The following is a 15578-nucleotide window of genomic DNA, read 5'->3' as shown; positions in this document are numbered from 1 at the left end:
ATTGAGGCAGTGAGAGCTTCAGTGTTGCGATCACCACGGCGTTCTGCACACAAACATGCGTCTGCCCTTGGACTTTCCGATCATTCTGTGAGGAGAATTCTTCATGTTGATCTTCATTTCCATCCTTACAAGATGGCGATTGTGCAGGAACTTTCTGAACGTGACTTCAATTCTTGGAGGAACGCATGTGAGGTTCTTCTCGAAGTCGTTCCTGAGGACGCTATTGTTTTTTTTAGTGATGAAGCCCATTTTCATTTGTGTGGATCCATCAACAAACAAAACATGCGCTACTGGGCTGACAGCAATCCTCAAGAATTGCATCAAAGATCTTTGCATTCACCTATATCACAGTGTGGTGTGCAATTTCCTCAGCTGGAATTATTGGTCCCTGGTTCTTTGAGGAAAAGGAAGTTGCAATGACAGTGAATTCGGTGTGTAAACATGTTACAGAATTTTTTTCCCCCACGGCTAGATGGATTGGACTTAGGGGACATTTGGTTCCAACAAGACGGTACAACTGCACACACTTCAAGAGCAACAATGGCTATTTTGAGGGAACACTTCCCAGAGCGCCTTATCTCAATTAGGGGGGATTTGGAGTGGCCGACCTGCCTTTCAGGTTTGGCCCCTTGTGATTTTTTTCTATGGGGTTTTTTGAAATCCCGTGTTTATGTGAACCGTCCAAGGACCCTACAAGATTTGAAGACCAACATCCAGGAAGAAATTGCCAACATAACGCCTGCTATGCTGGCAAGAGTCATGACAAATGCCAGAAATCGGTTTATTCAGTGTATGGAGAATGGGGGACGTCACCTACCTAATTTGATCTTCAAAACTACGTAACACAAAACTTTACGTATGTGCCTACATTATAAAAAAAAATCTGATTCATACAATGGGTTTTATTAAGTTTTGAAAAAAGGAAGTTTATGCTCCTGTACTTTGTATATGTCTTGGCATCTGCTTTTAACAGCATTGAGGACATGTCTACAAGTTCTCTTTAAAAGTTACTTTTAAAAGTTATCATCATAGGCAGTCACTTGTGAAATGTGACTTTGCTACTAAATCATCATCTGTTTAATAAAATTATTTTATGTACATAATGCATTGTGTGTGTGTCTGTTCATGTTGCCTTATGGCAATCCCATAAAGAAAAAGAACCTATTATTGCCAGTAACATTTTTTTCTCTTTTTTAAGAAGGGATGGGGGGGGGGGGCAAAAACAGTGGGTGAAGGGTTTAACCTCCCATGCCAACCCTGAAAGTGGTGGTCCATATCTGAATAGGTCCATCATTCCCTTCTTTGCAAATAAAAACAAAAGTTTCAGTTGCGTGCTACATGTTTAACAAGGTACATTGATTGAATTTGAAAGAACAGTTTCAGTATTTTTTAAAAAAGCTAAATGAAACATTCCTACTCACGTCCGATGTCTGTGTATCACCCCTCCATGAACTTGATTGGACAGATGGTGTGGTGTGATGGAAAAGAGGAGAAAACTAGTAGCACTGTTAATTTGCTGTCTGATCCTCGTTTATTTGGCAGCAAGTTATGTTGAGTTCAGTGGCCCTACAAGGAAATGCATTAGAAGACTATCAGAATTGCTTTTATTTTTACATATAAGCCATAACCGCTCCAGTGGTATCACGGAAGGCAAGGATTTTCACACAATTTCTTAGACCCTCATTTATTTAAGTATAACTGGTGTTATTGCACATAGCTCCTTCAAAGCTTGTGTTTGGGATATGTTTACTTCTTGTTTCTTATTATCTACGTAAGAGTTATTTGCAACCTTGAACTCTGTTGCTTTTTAACTATAAATCACATTTTTCTTGTCTTTGTGATTTTTTTTAAAGAAACCACTTAAGCGAACATTGGTATAGGCTCTCCATGGAGTAAACGAATCAGCCTTTTATTAGGATCTATGGAGCTTGGATATAAATTGAAAAGATCACAGCTATAGGGAGAAGACCTATACTGTAAAGGCTTTTCTGCATAGGTTATGAACATCATAACTCAATAATTCCTTTTCCAAAACTATAGTTATAATTGGACCCAATGGGGGTCTGTCTCTTTGATCAGATCACAGTAACTGTGACTTTACACTGGAAAATGTCACTACTGTGAAGGTTTATCACCTGTAGAGCTGGTCTTTTCTCTGATGCCACGTTCAGATCTCATTAACATTATTCAGGGTATAGCTGTTAATTGGATTGACGCTTCAATTACAATCATCACTGACAGGAATAACCGTGGCTTATTGCGTGAGGAAACAAAAGGATATTCATTCTTACATAGCTTTTGCCACCCACCCTCCTCTTTTTAAAAATTGACATCTGTTTTGGTAATGCACTGCCATCTTCATACATGAATAAATACCATGGCTGTAATCAACCATTGTGCATGTGCTCTTACTCTGAGATTGTCATAACCTGTTGTCTTGACTGCAGACAATTTTTAAAATGCTAATGCTGTTTTAATGCTCATTCAATTTTCTACAAAAGAGTGTTTGATCCGTTCTAATGCTAAACTTTTCTTGGTCTCTTCTACAATATCCTTTTTGCCATGCACATGCTCTTGACCCAGAGGCTTATGTGAATCCATGGAGTTTTTAACTTTATGGGCTGGCCTTTTTATTTCAAAGAAGGGATCCGATATGTATGTGCATATCCAGGTTGATAAGAGATCCTACATTTAAAAAAAATAGTTCCAAAGAGTTTTGACTTAGAACAGAACATTAAATTTATTTTATCACTAGCTGTCCCCTGCCACGCTTTGCTCTGGAAAATAAAGTAATGAGAAATATATATGTAATTTCTTTATGCTTGTGGATAAACAGTATTTCTTGTTGTTTCTTTGTCAGTGTTGATGTGGAGAGTGTCTGGTTTGCCTACTCATATCATAGTCCTTCTTTAGGGGTCCCTTTCAAATCTATGATACAATATCTCTGTGTGTGTGAATCATATCTATCTGTCTGTCTATCTATCTATCTATCATCTATCTATCTATATCTGTAGCTGGATGGCTCTTTGTCTGGAGGGCTCTGATTACATGTTCTTGCCCTGTTGAAGGGAGTTGGGCTGGATGGCCTTAAGTATTTTCTGTTGGTCATGGGGGTTCTGTGTGGGAAATTTGCCCCAATTCTGTCATTTGTGGCATTCAGAATTCTCTTTGATTGTAGGTGAACTATAAATCCCAGTAACTACAAATCCCAAATGTCAAGGTCTATTTCCCCCAAACTCCATCTGTGTACATATTTGGGCATATGGAATATTTGTGCCAAGTTTGGTCCAGATCCATCATTGTTTGAGTCCACAGTGCTCTTTGGATGTAGATGAACTACAAGTCCCAAACTCAAGATCAATGCCCACCACACCCTTCCAGTATTTTCTGTTGGTCATGGGAGTCCTGTGTGCCACGTTTGATTCAATGCCATAATTGGTGGAGTTCAGAATGCTCTGTGATTGTAGGTGAATTATAAATCCCAGTAAGTACAACTCCCAAATGACAAAATAAAAAAAAATGAGTGAAGGGTATACATTGGGTTGTTAGGTCTATGTTGTCCACATTTGGTGTCAATTGGCCCACTGGTTTTTGAGTTCTGTTAATCCCACAAACGAACATTACATTTTTATTTATATAGATTCTGTTGTGCCTTTAATTATTACTATGCCAGAATTTGTTAAAAATACAAGTGAAATAAACACATCCATAGTATAGATAGTACAGTGTTGAAAGGGAGAAATCTTTACATTCATTTCAATGAAAATCATCCAGATGTTCATTAAGAGAGTGATAGAAACTTGGCTATATGTCACAGGTTCAGGTTTTGAAAGAGTTATAAAGTTATAATAATAATTTTATTTTTGTACCTCGCTTATAGCAAAGCATAACAATTAGATAAAATACCACCAAATAAAACAGCAGCCTTAAAACTCACTCAAACGATACACAAAAAGTTCTCAGTCATAGGCAATGAGCAATTACCTCTCTAGTGTTGGAACATCAGTCTTTTAACTGCAGTAAAGACACAAAAACTCAATTTTTTCTGACCAGTAGGTAATTTCCAAGAAATGGGAAGAACACATTCAAAAATTCAAAACTTGTTGCAGTACAAAATTCAGCAATGACCCCTTTTCAGAACTATAATCCAGTACAACCTGGTCATGTATTTATAACACATATTTGAGCAATGGGTGAATTACAGTGTCAGAACATTCCATGTAAATTAATACAACAGGATCTTTGAGCTGTACATGTACAATTAAGTCCCCTCACAAATGAATACATAGAAACATAGTAAAACTTATAATATTATTTACAGTATTTATATTCTGCCCTTCTCACCCCGCAGGGGACTCAGGGTGGATTACAATGTACTATTTATTTATTTATTTGTTGTGCCAGGGCAACCAGTCAATTATATTACATTTCTAACAGAACAAAGCAAACAAACAAACAGGCAAAATACAAAATTTGTGAGTTTGGTAGTTGATTAAATGTCCTTTGACCAGTAGCTGGCCACTTGGAGTGCTTCTGGTGTTGGTGCAAGGAGGTCCTCCATGGTGCATGTTGCAGGGCTCAGGTTGCATTGCAGCAGGTGGTCAGTGGTTTGCTTTTCTCCACACTCGCATGTCGAGGATTCCACTTTGTAGCCCCATTTCTTGAGGTTGGCTCTGCATCTTGTGGTGCCAGAGCGCAGTCTGTTCAGCGCCTTCCAAGTCGCCCAGTTTTCTGTGTGCCCAGGGGGGAGCCTCTCATTTGGTATCAGCCATTGGTTGAGGTTCTGGGTTTGAGCCTGCCACTTTTGGACTCTCGCTTGCTGAGGTGTTCCAGCCAGTGTCTCTGTATATCTTAGAAAACTATTTTTAGATTTAAGTCGTTGACATGCTGGCTGATACCCAAACAGGGGATGAGCTGGAGATGTCACTGCCTTGGTCCTTTCACTATTGGCTGCTACTTCCCGGCGGATGTCAGGTGGTGCAATACCGGCTAAGCAGTGTAATTTCTCCAGTGGTGTAGGGTGCAGACACCTCGTAATAATGCGGCATGTCTCATTAAGAGCCACATCTACTGTTTTAGTGTGGTGAGATGTGTTCCACACTGGGCATGCGTACGCAGCAGCAGAGTAGCACAGCGCAAGGGCAGATGTCTTCACTGTGTCTGGCTGTGATCCCCAGGTTGTGCCAGTCAGCTTTCGTATGATATTGTTTCTAGCACCCACCTTTTGCTTGATGTTCAGGCAGTGCTTCTTGTAGGTAAGAGTACGGTCCAGAGTGACAATGTACTTATATATGGCAAACATTCAATGCCATAACACATAACATATATAGACAGACACACAGAGGCAATTTAACATTCTAGCTTTCATGAGGGTATTCTGCCCACCAGGGGAGCTGTTGCTTCACTGTCCATTAGTGACAATGATGGAGTACTTCCTCATTCTTTTTGCACGGTTGCTGGAGATTTTTATGGTGTCATAAATTAATTAAATTAGCCTCCCCGCATAAGCAGTATCTTAATTTCCTACTTGATAGATGCAACTGTCTTTCGGGCTGCAAAGGTCGACAACAAGCTACACAATGGTTGAAAACTCACTCCGACCTGGGCTGGCTTCGAACTGATTACCTTTTGGTCAGTAGTGATCTTAATACAGCTGACTCTCAGCCATCTGCGCTACAGTCCTGGTGCTATGTCCATTCTTGGACGTGAATTTAACAGAATTTCTCTAATCCGGCAGTGGTTCTCAACCTGGGGTCCCCAGATGTTTTTGGCCTTCAACTCCCAGAAATCCTAACAGCTGGTAAATTGGCTGGGATTTCTGGGAGTTGTAGGCCAAAAACATCTGGGAACCCCAGGTTGAGAACCATTGCAATAGGACATCATGTTCAGGTTTCTTGTGGAATGGGGTAGGGAACCTACAGCAGTTGACCACTACTTCTTAAACTGTGAGTCCAAATGGGACCTCTTAGCTCAGTGTTGAAGTCCCAAAAATCTGGCAACAATAAAGATTTTCTAAACATCATTTAGTGACTGTTTCAGACATTGACATCAATCTGTTGTGTAATGTTTACAGTGGACTCTGTAGAAGATGTTTCAGGTGTACTTCATAAAAAGAAAACTCAGCTTGTTCAGCAAGCCCTGCAAATGCTGGTTTATTATCAGTAAATATTTGATTTTTGTACCTGTTTAGTATCCCTATATAGCCAAGGTCAAGTAAAAAATTATTTGGCCAAAAGGGACCCCGAATTGAAAGGTTTTAAAAGTCCTGTTCTAGACCGCATCTCTTGTTTATCTTGACTATTTTTGGAAACAGAAAGTCTTCATGTAGTTGTGAATTTGGGTAGTACTGTGAACACATAAACTGCCCTAAGTGATAGGTTGACCTTTAGATGTGTCCCCAAACTAAGCTCTTGTAACACAAATGAAATGATACCCTGTTGGCTTTGTCTTAAACCAGGAGGCACACGTTATGGTGGTGACAAGAAATCTGCAGGAAGAGTGGCTCACAAGCCGTTTATTGTAAAATAATTAAAGCTTATTTATGTCAAAAGGCCTTGGGGGAAAAAAGAGAGCATAAACCAATTTGCATTAGCACTTTACTATCATCCCCTGCTTCCATTTCAATTGACAGACCAGCGGGTGTTCTTTGCAGTTAAAAAGATAGGCCATCAAGGAAAAGGATGAATTTTTGGATGACCTGCAGACACCATGATTTGCCTGCTGATTGGGTTCATACCTCCCTGTACCAATTTCTGAGGTGTTAATTTAACTGTTCTTCTCTGTCACACAGGTCTCGGCCTTGAAAAATAAACTGAAGAAACAGTCCACAGCTACTGGTGATGGAGTAGCCAGGGCCTTTCTTAGGGCACAGGCTGCGTTGTTTGGATCTTACAGAGATGCACTAAGATATAAACCAGTAAGCTATGTCTTATATTCAACTGTTCATTTTGTCTTGATTTTCAATATATTTAGCCTGTGTCGAACACCTGTTCTGGTACAGCTGTACCAGGAGCTCCAACTTTGTATTTGTATTAAATGTTTGATTGCTTTGTATTAAATGTTTGATTGCAGTCCTAGGTTTCAGGGACTCTGCAGATAGGTGGCTTCTTTTGGCTGCAGTCATAGGGCAACTCACCTGTCCATCATCATTAAGTTTTGGTCCCGCCCCTTGCTCAGGGCAATTGGGAAGGGAAGGGAGCCATTTTTTAGTTAGTCTCATCAAGGTTAGCTATGTACAGGATGTGTGCAAGCTTCCCCTGTACAAAAGTTTCAACCTTAAAGAATTTACGGGGGAGAACAGTTTCAAGAGTCTCCTAAGAATTTCCAGGGTTACAGAAATTCCAACAGAAACAGAAGGAAAAGAGTCTCCAAAGACTTTCCAGGGAAACAGCCCTAAAGATCAAAGAACTCCAGCTGAAGAGACTACAGGCCTTGCTGGTAGGTCCACTCGGTGCTTTGAGACGCAGTTCAACCCGGTAGAGGTGCCCACATCAGTTAGGTTTAAGTTTACAGTCAGCCTGGGAGAAGTTAAAAAGGGGTTTTTCCTTTAAGGAAGAAGTTATTGAAGATAGTTGCCTGTCCTTCGTGGGCAAGTTTAGGAATTCACCAGTTGCCCAAAAGCTTGGAATGATTTGCTTAACTTTACTGAAGACAAGAGAAGTTTCTGTTTGATTGTTCATTAATAAAATACTTTGTTGTGCTTCTCAAGCCATCTAAAGACTGTTTGTGGTGGAAACCTCTGAGAACTTCTCTTTAGGCCCCCTGGCTTCCTGTTAGGCAAAGGTTGCACGTCCTGTTTAAAAGACAACTATTTACAGGCCCAGCGCGCGACAGAACACCAATTGCCTTGTCATTCTTGGAAACTCCTTGTGTGTCCTTCAAAGCTATAATTTGTGTAAAAAATCATTGTTGATCATGGAAGGGAAAGTGTAGGTTTGCATTGTTTGGAAAGGAAGTCCCTTGTTTGTGCTAACAACAAGGAACAACCCTTGCTCATGGGCCACATTTTCTGGGTAATGTTTCTTCTGAGGCCCAGTGCAGATTTAACACCAGCAAATCTAACATGAAAAGTTGGTTAATGTATGGAATAGAGTTGCCAGTTCTCAATTTGTAAGCTGAAGTTTGCAAGGAGACAGAAATATCTCCATAGTATTTGTCAAGACCCAGAAGCCTCAAGAATGCTAAACACAGTATAAAAGGTCCAAACAAAGGTTTATTAAACACAAAAAAGGCTTAGAGACACTTAACTCAGTGCCTCTAGCACAAACTAAGAGTCTATAGCAACCGCTAAGCAAAAACCCCAATTTAAATATAATCTGGATTATACCAGAGTATAATCTGGGATAACGAAAAGTTACAGCAATCTGCTTGAAATTCAAAAGGTCCAAAAAGCACAAGAAAACAAGGTGGGAGCATGCAAAATCAAAGTCCAAAAACAGTCCGAAGTCCAGGCACATCCAAAATGAGATGAAGCAGTCCAAAAAGCGAAGTCGTCGTCAAAACACAGTCCAGAGTCAAAGGAGAGGTTGAAGTCAGCACTTACGGAGTTTCCACCAGAAGTCATGGAAACACAGATCTGTAGTCCAAGGACCCAAACTTGAGAGTAATTTCAGTAACAAAGATCTAAACCTGATAAGACACTTTGCCTTCTGCAAAGACCCATTGAATTCAAACCAATTTATATCCTGTAACTCCTCATCAGAGGATGAACTGCTCCCCACCCTTTCATCATCACTTTCAGCTGCCCCATTCCCTGCAGCTGAGCAATGCCTCCCATCTCTCCACCTTTGCCAGCCTCTTTCAAGACTTAGGTCTTCCCAAGTGTTCCCAGATTGCCAGTCCTCTGCAAACCCCTCAAAGTCATCATTGGATGTAGGCTGAGTACAGATGTCCCTAATCTCCTGCACACGGGTCCAGTCTAAAGCATCCTCCTCCCCATCGTCACTCCCAGTCCCATCACTACTTTCAAAACCCACAAAGTCTTCATCTAATGTTGGGGCGCTAAGTATATCACGGATACGCTTCCTTTGGATCTCCTCATCTGATTCTTGCCCGCTTAACTCCCCTGCTTTCCTCTCCTTCCCCCATTTCACAATCTGAGAAACCCTCGAAGGATTAGGAATCAGTTGGAGCCATGAATATGTCTCTAATCCGCTTTCGCTGCTGCTCCTCCTCCAACACCTGCGCAGCCCTCTTCTCCCTTCTACCAGTAGTAGTAATGTTACTATCACGCTGTACTACAACAGTACTAATAGTAAAAATTAGATTAAAGCATGAGAACAATGGATTAATCTGTTTGCTTTTAATATAAGCATATGTAATATATTTTCTTATAATGCCAATTTTAGCATTAAACAGGTGTTTTGTTTCACTATCAAAGCAAGCAGATGACTTTTTCTAACTAAATTTACAGCTGAATACTATATGACCCAAAAATGCTTTTTAAATATAGTTTGCTGCTAAACAGCCTCTAAAGCCTCTCAGGTATGTTCAAGGCAATTTCACCATTCTAAAGATATATGTTATATTACACATGTTAGCTCTTCTTGTGCCATTTTCTGTTTGTGTATATCAGTATACTCTAAGGTAGATTAAATAGTTAAAAATAAGAAGTAATCCGATTTGTAGCTCTTTATTTCCCTAATTTTTCAAACTGTACTTGAAAAGTCTTAATGTTCTTTCAAGTAATGCCTTTTTTTTAAAAAAAAAAAGTTAAGTGGTGGGTGGTTTTTTCCCTCCTTGCAGAGACTTCAGTATCTTTTGTACGGGCTTTATCTAATTCTTGGCTAGCTTTCTGAAATGGTGCCAGACTTTTTAAAGTGCAGTATAAATCAAGGTAGTTGTTTATATTCTTTATAATCTTTTAATGAGACTGTGTTTTTAAGAAAGGTGACTTGTTTATAGTGTTACAGTATTTTTCTTCTTCTTCTTTTATCATGAAGAATTACGTATTTATCACACAACACTTTTTTCCCCTCACAAGATTTTCACAAATTAGCAAGTTGGGTTTTTTTTCCTGAGCTCATCTTCTTGATATGTGTTGATCTTGTCCATTCTTTTGCCATTGTCTCTCCTCTAATTCTTCTGATCTAGACGGGTGTCCTATTGACTTAACAGTTTTTTTTAATCTGCCCTCTAAAACAGAGAGAGACAAGCTATGGAAAAGATTAGTCAATTCCCTACTTGGTTTCCCTACCATGAGATTCAGTATTCTGAAAGGTGGGATATACATTCAGTAAATGAAATGAATACATCTCATAATCATTTCCTTGTCCTATCTGCTCTGACAAAACAGAGACTTCCTAGGGACTTTGAGGTTTTCCTGGTTCTGGACTTGAGAGGTGCTAGGAATTTGACTTTTAAGCAGCTCCCACCTAGTTTACTAAATCCAAGGCCTATTGTACACAGACCAAATAAAATATACTCACCTTAAACCCCTGAAGGGGATTATATGGCCAGTTCCACAGCAGAAGTGTTTTAACAATTAATACAGCACAAGAAGAACTGCAAGTTCCTCCAAGTGTTTGTGACATGTGGACAACTGGATCTGAGGTGATCTAGGTTTTCATACATCCAAAAGAGTAATTACTCTTTTGCTGTCAAGAGGCAGCTTCCTAGCAGAGCTTTGCTGTCCATGTCACGGTGATCACATGGCTTATCACCTTGTTGTGATATTTTGCCTGGTGTAGATGCAGCCCAAACCTTTCTAAACTATGCCCAGAGACCAGCATGCAGAAGTTGGTCTAACCTTGCTAATCAAACCACTAACATTCCTATATCAGGGAGGGAGGGAAATAAATTAATTAATCTATCAAAAACTAAACAACTGCCTATTGTATTGTATTTAGAAGCAAGGCTGCCTTCTCCTAGGTCAGATTTACTTGCGCTTTTGTTACAGTTAAATAGGTTTATCTTACTGTCTCATAGTTAAGATCAGGGGTCCTCAAACTATGGCCCGGGGGCCGGATACGGCCCTCCAAGGTCATTTACCCGGCCCTCGCTCAGGGTCAAGTCTGAAATGACTTGAAAGCACACAACATCAACAATCCTATCTCATCAGCCAAAAGTAGGCCCACACTTCCCATTGAAATACTAATTTTATATTTGTTGAAATTGTTCTTCATTTTAATTATTGTATTGTGTTTAAGTGTTTTTTGCACTACAAATAAGATATGTGCAGTGTGCATAGGAATTCATTCATGTTTTTTTCAAATTATAATCCGGCCCTCCAACAGTTTGAGGGACTGTGACCTGGCCCTCTGTTTGAAAAGTTTGAGGACCCCTGGTTAATATGATTATTTCATCTGAGTTAGTTGATCAGAATTGTTTACAGTTAAACGTTGGCTAGCCCTTATCTGGAAATACCAAATATTCTCAACTCCATAATTGTTGACGTGGATAGTTGTGATAGTGACATTTTTGTTTTCTGGTGCTTCAGTGTACACACATGTTGTTTCATGCTCAAGTTTATGTATTTATTCATTTATTTACATTATTTCTATCCCAACCATTTCAACCCGAAGGCGACTCAGGGCGGTATACACAGTCGGCACAATTCGATGCCGAAACAAAATACATACATTAATAAAGCAAAAACATCAAGTGCAAATTAAACATAAACAGTGCATAATAAACAATTTAAAAAGAAACTACGAGGGGTATTTTTTAAGTAAGGTCCGTTGGAACATAAGTACACAACAAAAGTTTATTTCTAAAAAGTAAATTTATTTTCAGAAAGTACATACTTCACTCTATTTTTCGACATAGTTGCCAAGTTTGTTCAAACACTTATCATACCAGGTTCTTGTGGGTTTTTTCGGGCTATAGAGCCATGTTCTAGACGTTTCGCCTGCATCCATGGCAAGCATCCTCAGAGGTTGTGAGGTCATATCATACCTCTGAACCAATTTTAAAATAACCTCTTCATAAATACTTGCTTCAACTGAAGCCACCAAATCGTCTGTAATCAAAGAAGGGTGACCGGAGCGGTCCTCATCGTGGACGTTGTCATGGCCATCTTTGAATTGTCGTACCCACTTACGCTCTTTGCTTTCACTCATAACAGTATCACCGTACACTTCACAAATCTGTCGATGAATTTCTGCAGCAGGCAGGTTCCTTGTTGACAAAAACCGTATCACTGAGCAAACCTCACATGCGGCGGGTGAGTTGATAGTCTTAAACATTTTTAAAGCACAGAACAGAACCGTACAGGTTAGCTACAGAGCGGAAACTGAGCAGTTGTTCCCAAGGCATGCCGGTACACGACACACGCGCTCTTTGCGGTATGCGCGCGAACTACTAGTGTCTATAACAAAACGGACCTTACTAATAACCCTCGTATGTCCTCTCGTTCAAATCTTCATCTGTTACATTGTCTTGGCCGTTCCTGGGTCAAGTTATTAAAATCTTATGTATAGATAGATATATATGAAACCTAAATGAATTTCGTGTTTGTGTTCCACCTCAAATATATCTCGTTATATCTTTACAAATATATGTTTACAAAATCCCAAACATTTCTGGTCTCAAGTTTTTCAAATAAGGGATACCCAATCTATATATTAAGTAGCTTGCCTAATAAATGATTCCAGGTTAAATTTAAATGACTCCTAATTTATTTAGCACCTCATGAAAAAGAGTTGGTATACACAGAATTCTTTGACAATGGCTGTCAAAGAGGACAGATGTCTTGTTCGGCATTCATTACTTTTGGTCCAAATACTAACAGTCTCCTCTTCAGTACAGAATCCCTACAAGGCTTAGATCAAACATACTTTGAAAATATGTTGTAAATCAATAGTAAAAGGACTATTAGAGCATGCATGCATCCATGTAAATATCAGCACAGTGTTTCTCCATTGGCTACACTACCCTAAGCATGCTGATAACAAGCAAACCAAAATCAATGGCATTTATTACCTGGGACAAACTTTATCAAATTTCTGGTTTTTAAATTGAACATATTTCTGAAGCTTAGTATAGCAACAATTTGCATTGGAGATACTGCTATTTTGATTGTGGTTTCACGGGGGGGGGGGGGGGTGTTAGCATCTCACTATAACATGGCTGAAAAAACAGCATAAATTGAAAAGGCTTTTGAAATGTGCCTGTATATTGAGCATTTAGGGAGAAAGTATCAGGCACTGTTCACTTCTTGTGCCCACACCAACAATTACATAATGCAATGAAGCAGATGTGCTTAATTTCTTTTAGGAAGTTAGCAAATTCCTTTTGTCTTAGCATTCTGAAACCCTAAAGTACCAAACTACCCCATAGGGTGGGAAATTCTTATTGTTCAACAAGTCCGTTTTCAAAACTTGACTCAGTTCTGAATGGGGTATTTTTAAAGGCAGGATTGTCCCCTTAATTCAACAGTTTCCTTGTTGCTTACTCTTGCATGGTCATATATTTTTGTGATTACAAAAGGTTTGCATTATTTCAAACCCATAATATGTACTGACACCCATCCATCTCAGAATGTTTTGAATTTGGGTTGCCTCAGGCCTGTAAATAGTTCTCTATTATATGTTATATATCAAGGAATCAACACTTGATATTAGTGTATAAGATTTCATTCTTTATCCATGAAATGTACAACATTGTGGCCTACAGATAGAGAACACTGAGATATTTATGGGGCCCAAGAAGAAGGATTTTTTTTCCAGATGAAAGTGAATAAAATACGACATATTTTAAATCCTTAAATTAAATCTGAGTTTGATCACTCCTGAGTAATTTCGATATACATGACGATGAATGTCATTTCAATTCCTATAATCCTCAAACCCCACACTATCAGATGGCATTATAAGCCATACAGCTACTACATTATAAATTTAAAATGTGAGGAAATGTGTATAAAATAGCACCTGAAGATGTGAGAGCTTATGGAAGTAAAATGTGAAGGAGGTAGTGATCATAGACATAAATAAAATGTGTATCATAGTAGCCTGAAGTTTGTGTTTGAAAGGCCTCTCTGTTCCATCATAATAAGAATTCACATAGGAATACCTTTGTTTCCTTTCCCCCTTCCAGTGGCTGAGCTGGCCCCTACCTATTTTGGTTGCATATGTACAGTTCTTGTAGCTATAAAATATTCTTATATCTGCAGGCCAGTGTGTGTTGTTACATGAATTATAGCCCAGCTAGAAGTTCTCATTCCAGGACCATGGAGCAAAAAAATGACATTCAACCAAGTATAAGACGTAATAGGAAAAAAAACTTGACGTGCCTTGAGTTATGACTCTTGATCGTTTGCTCTATATATTAGTTGCGAATTCTGAATTTTTATTTCATAGCAGTTTTCTACAATGTGGTCAATACTGTAGCTTACAATAGGTTTGCCATAAGAATGTTATAGAGCATCACCATTGATTAGATCAGGGATGAAGAAGTTTGCAGGTCCAAATGACACAAGAAAAGGTTTAGATATCTATCTATCTATCTATCTATCTATTAGGGCTGGGCAGTTTCGTTTCGTAATTTCGGAATTCGTTAAAAATTCGTTATTTTTTTTATATCGAAGCGATATTGAACCATTCAGGAGCAACTAAAAAACGAAACAAATTTTTCCAATTCGTTTCGTAATTGTTTCGTTATTGATTCGTTATTGATTCGCAAATGTTTCGTTATTATTTCCGCATGTCTGGTGCAAGTTTTAGGGTTGCTGTTTGTTTTCTCAGTGAAAAAAAATATAATTATCACACCAACAGTCAACAACAGAGGGAGAGGGAAGCTTCAGAAGTTTTTTTAGCGTATTGTGCGATCGCGGCCGCCATTAACGGATCGATTCGTAATTGTTTTATTATTTCCGAAATTTCGTAAATATCTAACTTTTTTTAAGGAAAATTTCGGAATTCTTTTAAATAACGAAACGCAAAAAACCCCTAAAAACGAATCGAGTTTAGAAACAAATTTTTCCGTGTTTGGACAGCCCTACTATCTATCTATCATCTATCTATCTATCTCCCCAGAGCAGTTCTAAGCCTCTTGGTCATGAATTAATACCTTTTTGCCAATGATGGTTCTTGCTTACTTATCCCAAATTGCTCATCTTTTAAATTTGGTCTATCAAGGAAGTAACAGTCTTTCATCTTTTGATTATTACACGAAGGGGTAAGTTTGATGCCCTGTTTCATGTTGCTTTGGGAGATTGTTTCATCCATCGTATAATCAGTTGGGGTCAGCACATGTCAGTTTGGCTAGAGCAAAATTAATTGTGAGCATATCAACATAATAATGCTGCTATGTCTAAACTGATTAAGTAGAAGGAATGGCAATGATTATTCCCAAAGTACTCTATTTCTAATTCATTCTCTCTTAATTCAGGGGGAGCCTGTCAGTTTCTGTGAAGAAAGTTTTGTTAAGCACCGCTCCAGCACTACCAAACAATTTCTGGAAACTGCAGTGAATCTTCAACTTTTTAAGCAGGTACTACAGAGTGAGTGGATTCTTGATCTAATTGTTTTCTAGTGCATGCTGTGTGTGATTATTCAGGAACAGGCAACAAGTGCAGTTTATAAAATAGGTTCTCAGTGCTCCTATCTAAAGCGTTGATATTAGTAGCTTTATCCTGT

At 38.9% G+C, this 15578-nt stretch overlaps 1 protein-coding gene across 3 annotated transcripts in view; it reads left to right on the top strand.

Moving 5' to 3' along the window:
• DENND1B (DENN domain containing 1B) overlaps positions 1–15578 on the top strand; it is a 247935-nt gene that overhangs the window by 168976 nt on the left and 63381 nt on the right. For all 3 annotated transcript variants that reach the window (XM_060774564.2, XM_060774562.2, XM_060774565.2), the window contains 2 exons: positions 6791–6916; positions 15331–15432. In XM_060774564.2, the coding sequence (XP_060630547.2) occupies positions 6791–6916; positions 15331–15432 (228 nt within the window). The remainder of the gene's footprint in view (positions 1–6790; positions 6917–15330; positions 15433–15578) is intronic.

The sequence above is a fragment of the Anolis sagrei genome, chromosome 4, assembly GCF_037176765.1.
Source record: "Anolis sagrei isolate rAnoSag1 chromosome 4, rAnoSag1.mat, whole genome shotgun sequence".
NCBI classification, from domain to species: Eukaryota; Metazoa; Chordata; class Lepidosauria; order Squamata; family Dactyloidae; genus Anolis; species Anolis sagrei.
This window is presented reverse-complemented; position numbering and strand designations above follow the sequence as displayed.